Raw genomic sequence first — 10,053 nt, 5'->3', positions numbered from 1 at the left:
AACTTGCTCCTCTCTGTCTTCCACAGTAACAGGTGTGAGCAATTAGCTGGAACAGTCATTCCCATGAAGGACTACAATACTGACCATTGTTTATGAGTGCAGTGTTCTTCCCAGCGAGGTTTTGCAACCAGGAAAATAAGGTTTCCAAGATTTCCAAAGCACATGAACAGGAAGAGACTTAGTCCACCCCACACCAATGATGAGGATCTGTCTCTGAGCGTGAGGACGTGCAGATGTGCATGAGTGTGTCTGTGTCACTGACTCGCTAAATGAAATCAACTCTCTGGTGCAATTAGGCAACAATGTCTGTCTTCCAATGAAATCAAATGTTTAATTCAATTCTGTTAAAAATCCATCAAGACAAAAAAATACAATGATTCCAGCAGCAAACAATGAAAAAAAATATGGATGTCATCAGTTCTGGTCAGTCAGTTGTCCAAAATAAATAATCCACATGATGAAACCTCAGTGGGCCGAAAGGCGTCGACATACATACAGTAGGTTCAGTTTGCTCCTAGCAGAACTATAATTGTACTGTTGTTTGTCCCTCTTGAGCCACTGTAGCAACAGCATAGCCAGAAACACTTCCTCAAAATAGTCTGAATTAATCGAGATGTTTGGTGCAGTATTCTTTTTATTTTATTTTTGCATGAAAACACTAGGAGTAGTACTGTTGACCAATCACCAACTAAGGGGCGTAGACTTCGGGTACCAAACATTGACTTGCCTGAAGAAAAAATGTAATGTACACGAGCAGCCGAAGACCAAAACTAACAAAAATGCGCAAAATGTTTAGACTGGAAGGCATACGGTAAGCTTAAGAAGCAGCAGTTCAAACTTGCTCCTCTCTGTCTTCCACAGTAACAGGTGTGAGCAATCAGTTGGAACAGTCATTCCCATGAAGGACTACAATACTGACCATTGTTTATGAGTGCAGTGTTCTTCCCAGCGAGGTTTTGCAACCAGGAAAATAAGGGTTTCAAGGTTTCCAAAGCACATGAACAGGAAGAGACTTAGTCCACCCCACATCAATGATGAGGATCTGAAAGTTGTTAAATACTGTAGATTAATGTAATCACATTTAATGTCATGAGTCATGACTCACGTACCCTATTTACAAGCCATAAGTGGATTATTTCATGTAATGGAAAAAATATAGGCCAACACAACTGGATTTTTTGCCCATTATAGTACTGTATCTGTGTCTGTCTGTCTGTTCTTGGAAAAGACTAATGGTTAATGTCACCAGGTGTCCCAATGACATTACATGTCACTCATCTAATTCTCGCTCCCCCCCCCCTCTCTGTCACTCTCTCTCACTCTCTCTCTCTTTGTCCTTATCGGTGTCTCTCTCCTCTCTCTCCCCCCCCTCCCTCTCTGCCCTCTCTCTCCCCTCTCTCTCCTCCCTCTCCCTCCTCCCTCTCTCTCCCCCCTCTCTCTCCTCCCTCTCTCTCCCCTCTCTCTCCCCCCTCTCTCTCCTCCCTCTCTCTCCCCTCTCTCTCCTCCACTCTCTCCCTCCAGAACCATAATGTCTAACTCCTCCTCCTCCTCCTCCTCTCTGGTCTGCCCTTTCTACAACAGCATATATAACAACCATCCCTCCCTCCCTCTCTCTTTCCCTCCAGAGCCAAGACTTCCAACTCTCCTCCACTTCCTCATCACTCAACTCCAGGATGTTCAACTCTTCATCATCCTCCTCCTCCTCCTCTCTGGTCTGTCCTCTCCTCCAAATCATGCTGAACCACACTCTAAACAACAACACAGGGGTCAACCTGGTGGTGGTGTGTGTCCACGGCCTGGTCTCCTGTCTGGGCATCCTGGAGAACGCTCTGGTCCTCTGGGTGGTCGGCTTCCGCCTGCGCCACCGGTAGGTTGTCTGGGGGCGTGTGTGCGTACTTGCGTACGTGCGTGTGTTCACAGCAGAGTTTGGCTCAATTCGAAATGAAGGCAGTCAATTCAGGAAGTGATTTGAAAAAAAAATTCAGAAATGTTAAAACTTTTGAAAGAAATAGCTTCTACTTTTCAGTTTATTGAGAAGTCATTGAAAATAAATGCAAATTGTTTTTATTATTGAATTGTCATTTTAGTTTATTTCCTGGATTGGCTGCTTTCAATTCGACCCTGGTTCACAGGTTGTCTCAGTCTAGTGTTTTCTGCTTAGGAAGTGTGTGTGGTGTCCGGAGGGCTGGGAATAACATGGGGAATAACGTTTGGAACAAGACAGTAAAAATATGAATTTCCTTCTCTTTTCTTCACAGCACCGTGGCCTCTGTCTGGGTTCTCAACCTGGCCCTGTCAGACTTCCTGGCTACGCTGACCCTCCCTCTCTTTACACACTACCTGCACTCCTCTCACAGCTGGGAGCTGGGAGGTACGCCAATAGGCCATATATCAGTCACCGTTAAGCGGGGTTGCCAATAACCAGATGCATCCGGTTTTCCGGGATAGCTAATTCAACCTAGCTTCCTTTTCCACTGAAATCCAGAGGTGGAAACTCCGCTCAGGCATTTTCTTTTACTCCCGCTAAGTCAGGGATGTAGCTCAGTTGGTAGAGCATGGCGTTTGCAACGCCAGGGTTGTGGGTCTGATTCCCACGGGGGCCAGAATGAAAAATAAAAAAATTATGTATGCACTCACTAACTGTAAGTCGCTCTGGATAAGAGCGTCTGCTAAATGACTAAAATGTAAAATGTAAATGTGAATTCTACTTCTATGTGACGTCCCTAGTAATAGCGGGTCCACAACTAAAATGGCTGACAAATTCTGCCATTCTGATGACTAGGGGCTCTATGACATCAGCCTCTCCATTGTTGTGTCTATGGTTACGCCTACATTGAAATACATTAACAGCAATACGTAGGGAGCTAAACTAGTAAGCTTCACTGACAGAGTGTGCATTAAATAGATGTATACTGTATGTACAATATATGTATGACATGGGTATTGGCAATGTACACTATATATACACAAAAGTATGTGGACACCCTTTCAAATGAGTGGATTCGGCTATTTCAGCCACACCCGTTGCTGACAGGTGTATAAAATCAAACACACAGCCATGCATGCAATCTCCATAGACATTTGCAGTAGAATGGCCTTACTGTAGAGCTCAGTGACTTTCACTGTGGCACCGTCATAGGATTCCACCTTTCCAACAAGTCAGTTTGTCAAATTTCTGCCCTGATAGAGCTGCCCCGATCCACTGTAAGTGCTGTTAATGTGAAGTGGAAACGTCTAGGAGCAACAAAGGCCCAGCCACAAAGTGGTAGGCCACACAAGTTCACAGAACGGGACCGCCGAGTGCTGAACCGCGTAGCACATAAACGGGACCATCCCTGGAAGCCACGTCAAGCGCAAGAACTGTTCGTCAGAGTTTCATGAAATGGGTTTCCATGGACGAGCAGCTGCACACAAGCCTAAGATCACCATGTGCAATGCTAAGCGTCGGCTGGAGTGGTGTAAAGCTCGCCACCATTGGACTCTGGAGCAGTGGAAATGCGTTCTCTGGAGTGATGAATCACGAATCACCATCAGACAGTCCGATGGATGAATCTGGGTTTGGCAGATGCCAGGAGAACATTACCTGCTCCAATGCATAGTGCCAACTGTAAAGGCATAATGGTCTGGGGCTGTTTTTCATGGTTCAGGCCCCTTAGTTCCAGTGAAGGGAAATCTTAACGCTACAACATAAAATTACATTCTAGACAATTCTGTGCTTCCAACTTTGTGGCAACAGTTTGGGGAAGGCCCTTTCCAGTTTCAGCATGACAATGCCCCCGTGCACAAAGTGAGTTCCATACAGAAATGGTTTGTCGAGATCGATCTGGAAGAACTTGACTGGCCTGCACAGAGCCCTGACCTCAACCCCATCGAACATCTTTGGGATGAATTGGAACGCCATCTGCGAGCCAGGCCTAATCGCCCAACATCAGTGCCGGACCTCACTAATGCTCTTGTGGCTGAATGGAAGCAAGTCCCCGCAGCAATGTTCCAACATCTAGTGGAAAGCCTTCCCAGAAGAGTGGAGGCTGTTATAGCAGCAAAGAGGGCACCAACTCCATATTAATGCCCATGATTTTGAAATTAGATGTTTGACGAGCAGGTGTCCACATACCGTTGGTCATGTAGTAGACAGACGGACAGACAGACAGACAGACAGACAGACAGACGGACGGACGGACAGACAGACAGACAGACAGACAGACAGACAGACAGACAGACAGACAGACAGACAGACACGAACAGACAGACAGACAGACAGACAGACAGACAGACGAACAGACAGACAGACGACAGACAGACAGACAGACAGACAGACAGACAGACAGACAGACAGACAGACAGACAGACGCAGACAGACAGACAGACAGACAGACAGACAGACAGACAGACAGACAGACAGACAGACAGACAGACAGACAGACAGACAGACAGACAGACAGACAGACAGACAGACAGACAGACAGACAGACAGACAGACAGACAGACAGACAGATAGACAGATAGATAGATAGATAGATAGATAGATAGATAGATAGACAGACAGTAGTGTCACAAGAATAATGCCATTGCTTTTTGCTATACAGCAGCACTGTTTTCTCCTTGGGAACAATAAAAGTTGGTCCTATCCTCTAGGTCCGCTGTGTACGGCCCAGTCCTCAGTCTTCTTCCTCAACATGTTTGTGTCAGCCTTCCTCCTGGCGGCCATTTCTCTGGACCGCTGTCTCCTGGTGGCGCTGCCCGTCTGGAGCCAGAACCACCGCTCCGTCAGCGCCGCCTGGAAGGTTTTACTGCACTTTCTGTTTTGTTACGTCATTCGTTTTGTTTTCGTACGTTGATGATGTCATGATATAATGATGTAATGTATTATGATTACTTATGAACGTTTACAGTGTCTCAAACTTGGTTTTTAATCTGTAATAGGGTGTTGCCGATTGTTGTAATATTGTAGACACTTTAATAATAACTCTTTCTAAACTGCATAAAGCAGAAGACAAGTGTCTGTTAGGCAGAGTGACCCTAGGGGTGTGAGGTTGAGGGCAAGAGGTTACTCAGGGCATTGGACAATAAAGTCATCTTCTAATCTTCTTTTTCTTCTTCCAAGGTGTGTGCGTTGGGCTGGTTGTGGGCGGCGGCCAACGCCTTCCCTTACTTCCTGTTCCGGGCGGTGACAGAGAAGAAGGACGGCAGGAAACTCTGCTACCACCATTTTGGATTGTACTTATCGCCAGGGACCCTGCAGAGGGACTGTAGGGTACGGCAGGCGGCGACCGCTGTGTCCAAAACGTCCCTGTCGTTCCTACTCCCCCTAGTGGTGATTGCAGGGAGCTACGCCCTCTTCAGCATCAGTCTGAGCCAGAGGAGGAAGAGGAGGAGGAAGGACAGCGGTAGTAGACTCACCGGGGCGTTGATTGTTACCAACGTGGAACGTAGAGAGTCAAAACCCAACACAAACACCAAAAGCTCCACCCCCAATCCAAAATGTTCCACCCCTACTTCCCCCTCTGTCCAATTGTCTTCCAGACGGACCGAGCCCGGCCTATCCCGTGGCTTCACCAAAATGGTGACGTCGGTCATCGCAGCGTTTGCCCTCTGCTGGGCGCCCTATCACGTGTTCTGCCTCATCGAGGTCGCCGCCCAGTACTGGCAGCTCCAGGTCGCGTTGGTGGAGGTGGCGTTGCCCATGGCGACAACCTTTGCCTTCCTGAACCCGGTGTTAAACCCGGTGCTGTACGTGTTCAGCTGTCCCAACTTCTGCGTCCGGATCAGACAGAGTCTGGGGGAGCTGATGGAGGGACTGTTGGAGGAGGGAGGGATCGGGGGAGCAGGAAGGGGGGGGCGGGAGATGAGTATCAGGAAGGGGAGGAGGAGTATGGGGGTGAACTCACGGTCGTCACCAAACTGTCTGGGGACTCCGGGGTCTCCGCGTCTCCAGGTAGACCATCTCCCCTCCTCTGCCTTCGTCAACCACAACTTCAAAGCCAGGTGTGGAGACCCGGAACAAGGAGAGGACACTCTGAACTAACTATATACTATGAACGTGAATACGTTACTTGTTGACATCAACTGAAGACGAAAGGGATGGTCTCTCTTGTTGTGCTGGCCTCCAGGAGGCCTTCCTGTGCTGTATGTTACTAAATCCTGTCATCATGTTCAACTGTTCCTCAATAACTGTCAGTGTTTAACTTGTTGTTTCTGTTTAACTTAAATTAGATATTTTGTGACCATTTATAGAATATTAATATGATAACAAAATGATCTGGCACTTTACAAAGAAAGAGTTAATTCTCTAAAATCATTTTGGTGGAAATTGCCTGTGTGTGTGTGTTCTTGAGAGCAGTTGTCTTTCAATAAACGAATCAATCAAAATGTAATTATAAATCCCTTTTTATATCAGCAGTTTCCCTCTCCAGAGTTTTCTGTTTTCTATATGTAGATTGTGTATGCTGACGATGTTGACTGTGTATCTGTATTCTGTCTGCACACGTCTGTTGTTGGCAGCACCAAGTGATTTTATCACCCCACAGAGAGCAATAGATGCAGAAAACTATGACCTGTCACATCCCAGACCTGTAGTCTAAGAACACTTTCAGTTCAAACAGCTGACCCTTTAATCACATTTCAGCACGATTGGTTTTGATGAATTAAATATATGATCCTCTTTAGCTTCTACCTGTTTCATCCTACAATTGCTTTCTGCTTAACCTCTAAAAGTCTTAAACTCTATTGGGGGGGGGGTATCAAAACTATTATGTACTTTTTTTGGGATAAAGTATTGAAATTGCCCTTCACTACTAAAGCCCATAGAAACATATTGAATAACACAAGTCAAAAAATAAACCATAATGAATAAGGTTTTGAAGTGTCCGTCCTATATCTAGGAGACATAAGACAGCTCAGGAAATATACATTATATATATTTCTTTTTTACACATTATTTTTGTTGCCACAAAACTATCTCCATTCATTTGTATGGGTTACCTTCAGACAAGTCCCGTGACACTTGTGGGGGTTGTAGCCCAAACCCTTTGGATGCTACAGAAATTTGTTGGGATGTTTCCTGGTCTGACAAACACCGCTGTAGCGCTGCCACTTTCCACCGCAGATGTGGAAGGCTGACATAGGCGGATGTGGTGGATTGAGCCGCAGCCAATGCAAAACTGATATCTCTAAGTTAAACTGATGGATTTTGATGGGGAGTTTTGTATTATGTTACTTAGATTAGACTCTCAAATAACCAAATAATCAAATAACTAAAAGTAGTGCACCATTGAGGGAATAGGGTGTCATTCAGGACGCAGCCATTCACAGAGAGTGGAATCCTAATCCCTGTGGAGGCAAGCCAGGCCAACACAACACAGACCCACTTTCACCCATTATGGACAGTCTCTCTCTCTCTCTCTCTCTCTCTCTCTCTCTCTCTCTCTCTCTCTCTCTCTCTCTCTCTCTCTCTCTCTCTCTCTCTCTCTCTCTCTCTCTCTCTCTCTCTCTCTCTCTCTCTCTCTCTCTCTCTCTCTCTCTCTCTCTCTCTCCGCACCACTCGTTCACTGGTTGATGGAAAGAAGGCATTTGTAGTCGATATCAACCGGTGTCAAAAAGGCTGTTTTTTTCTGGATTCCAGGAAAGAGCCAGGGATTACGGAGGAGCATGTTATTATAAAGCTATTCTCTCGTGACAGAGGAAAACATGCAGAGATTATTAAAACAACGGCAGTAAAACCCTTCAAGGCCCTGGGGGGTTTCCACTTCCTGGGAGTGTGAGGTTGAGGACAAGAGGTTACTCATGGGTCTGCTATGAAACCACTTCACCAGTTTACTGAGAATCTGCATTGAACATGCTTTTTAGTCTAGGACTAGGCTTTAAGTCTGGCAGACCGGCCCTAGGCATCCTAGGCCTTAATGGTCTACTATCTGATATGACTGTCAATGTATGCATCAACATGAAAACAAGTAAGGCAGTTAGATGTATGTGTCCTCTATACGACAGACATCCTCACCGGGGTCCAGGCTGAGCTCTGTTCAGACTACTGAGTCGCCAGCTCAAGCAGGTCATCAACGTGTCGAGTCAGGAGGCTACTAGTGGTTAGAGCGTTGGGACAGTACCTTAAACGTTGCTTGTTTGAATAGCAGAGCCGGCAAGGTGGAGAAATCTGCCATTCTGCCCTTGAGCAAGGCAGTTAACCCCGCCAACAACACCTGCTCTGTGGACGTCGATTAAGGCAGTCCCATGCTCCTCTCTGATTAAGAGGGGTTAAATGCGGAAGACATTTCGGTTGATTGCATTTAGTTGTGCAACTGAACAGATATCCCCTTCCCTTTCCCAATTCACCTTTCTCTCAAGACACAATCCCCAGTCAATCCACCACACCTGGGAGCAACCACTCCTTAAAGACCCAGTGCGCCAGGCACCTATCTGGCCCACCTGCTGCTACCCCTAGTGGTGGAATGTGTTATCCCCAACCACCTGATCTGACTAGGGAAAAGTTAAGTAGTTATGAGCTATAGTTTTCATAGGCTACAACTAGGTGGCAGATACATTTTTCTGAACAGGGCACATGGAAAAACTCCTGGCCTGGTGTTTGGTTTATTTGCTTTATTTTGACTGTATTTGTTTACCAGCTAAACTAAGGTCACTGACGTGGAACTAAGGATTGAGACAGAAAACAGCATGAAGAGAGAAATGGAGTGTGGGCAATCAGAGAGAGAGAGCGAGAGAGCGAGAGAGCGAGCGAGGGAGAGAGAGAGAGAGAGAGAGAGAGAGAAAGAAGGATAGAGAGAGAGAGAGAGAGAGAGAGAGAGAGAGAGAGAAGAGTAGAGAGAGAAAGGGAGAGAGAGAAAAAATGAAGAGGGAGGGAAGGGAGATATGGATGGATGGAGGGACTGGTCTGGAGTGCTTTTTAAATAGGGGTTAACGCAGATGGTTTACTTACTTATAGACAGACAGATGCACATGTGGTATTAAGGCTGAGTCGTGCGTCAGAGATACTGCTGTGTGTGTGCACACACACACACACTAGAGAGAGAGAACGCATAAGAACACACACGAGCAAACACACTCGCATGTTTGATTCATGATTTGGAATAGACATGAATAGCCTGAACGATCTCTAACTCCATCAGGTGGAAAATAATTACTGTCTAAATGCTCCAAATGTTAAATACGCAAGTGTATAAGCATGCGCATGTGTGTGTGTGTTTGTATGTATGTGTGTGACTGGCTGTGTGTGAGAGCATTGTGTGGAATGATTTTAAAAAATCTGCAAAAAACAATACACAGGAGTATGAACATGTAAGAGGATTGGGGGCAAATCAAGAGCGACAGAAAGCACGCCGGAACACAGAAAATAAGGGATTTAAAGTGACATGTCACAGAGAGAGATAAAGTGAAAGAGGGAGAGAGAGAGAGAGAGAGAGAGAGAGAGAGAGAGAGAGAGAGAGAGAGAGAGAGAGAGAGAGAGAGAGAGAGAGAGAGAGAGAGAGAGAGAGAGAGAGAGAGAGAGAGAGAGAGAGAGAGAGAGAAAGGGGAAGATAGAGAGAAAGGGAAGATGAGAGAGAGAGAGAGAGAGAGAGAGAGAGAGAGAGAGAGAGAGAGAGAGAGAGAGAATAGTCATGTTCTTTATCTAAAATGTCTACAGATGTTCTACTGACTTATTTGACTCCAACTACAATACCATGATCATTATGATACAACATTTACATGACGTTACAACATAACACTACCCATATATCATCACGAGGATGGTGACACACACAAATAAACAGGACAGAAGTCAGCCAGTTTGATACACACCATGATGAATGGATGAGATGGAAGTGAAGAGGAGGAGGAGGAAGAGGAAGAGGAGTTGAATGAAGACACACACGTTGACAGAGGTAAGGGATTCGTTCTTCCACTGATTTAAACGATGACATTCTGCTAAGCTGAGTGGTGAGGTAGAAAGAGAGAGAGAGACCGAGAGGGTGAGAGCGAGGCAGAGAGAGAGAGAGAGAGAGAGAGAGAAAGAGAGCGACAAAGAGAAAGAGAGACAAAGAGAGAGAGAGAGCGAGAGAGATA

At 45.9% G+C, this 10,053-nt stretch overlaps 1 protein-coding gene across 1 annotated transcript; it reads left to right on the top strand.

Moving 5' to 3' along the window:
• The first annotated feature begins 1,653 nt into the window (after positions 1-1,653).
• Positions 1,654-6,025, top strand: LOC121535900 (prostaglandin D2 receptor 2-like). Its single transcript, XM_045213952.1, has 4 exons — positions 1,654-1,867; positions 2,259-2,371; positions 4,636-4,784; positions 5,105-6,025. The coding sequence occupies exons 1-4, from the start codon at positions 1,674-1,676 to the stop codon at positions 6,023-6,025; spliced, it is 1,377 nt and encodes a 458-aa protein (XP_045069887.1). The 5' UTR covers positions 1,654-1,673.
• Positions 6,026-10,053: the final 4,028 nt, after the last annotated feature.

Source organism: Coregonus clupeaformis, unplaced genomic scaffold (assembly GCF_020615455.1).
Source record: "Coregonus clupeaformis isolate EN_2021a unplaced genomic scaffold, ASM2061545v1 scaf0177, whole genome shotgun sequence".
Lineage (NCBI taxonomy): Eukaryota > Metazoa > Chordata > Actinopteri > Salmoniformes > Salmonidae > Coregonus > Coregonus clupeaformis.
The sequence above is the reverse complement of the archived record's forward strand: the minus strand, read 5'-3'. Positions and strand labels throughout refer to the sequence as shown.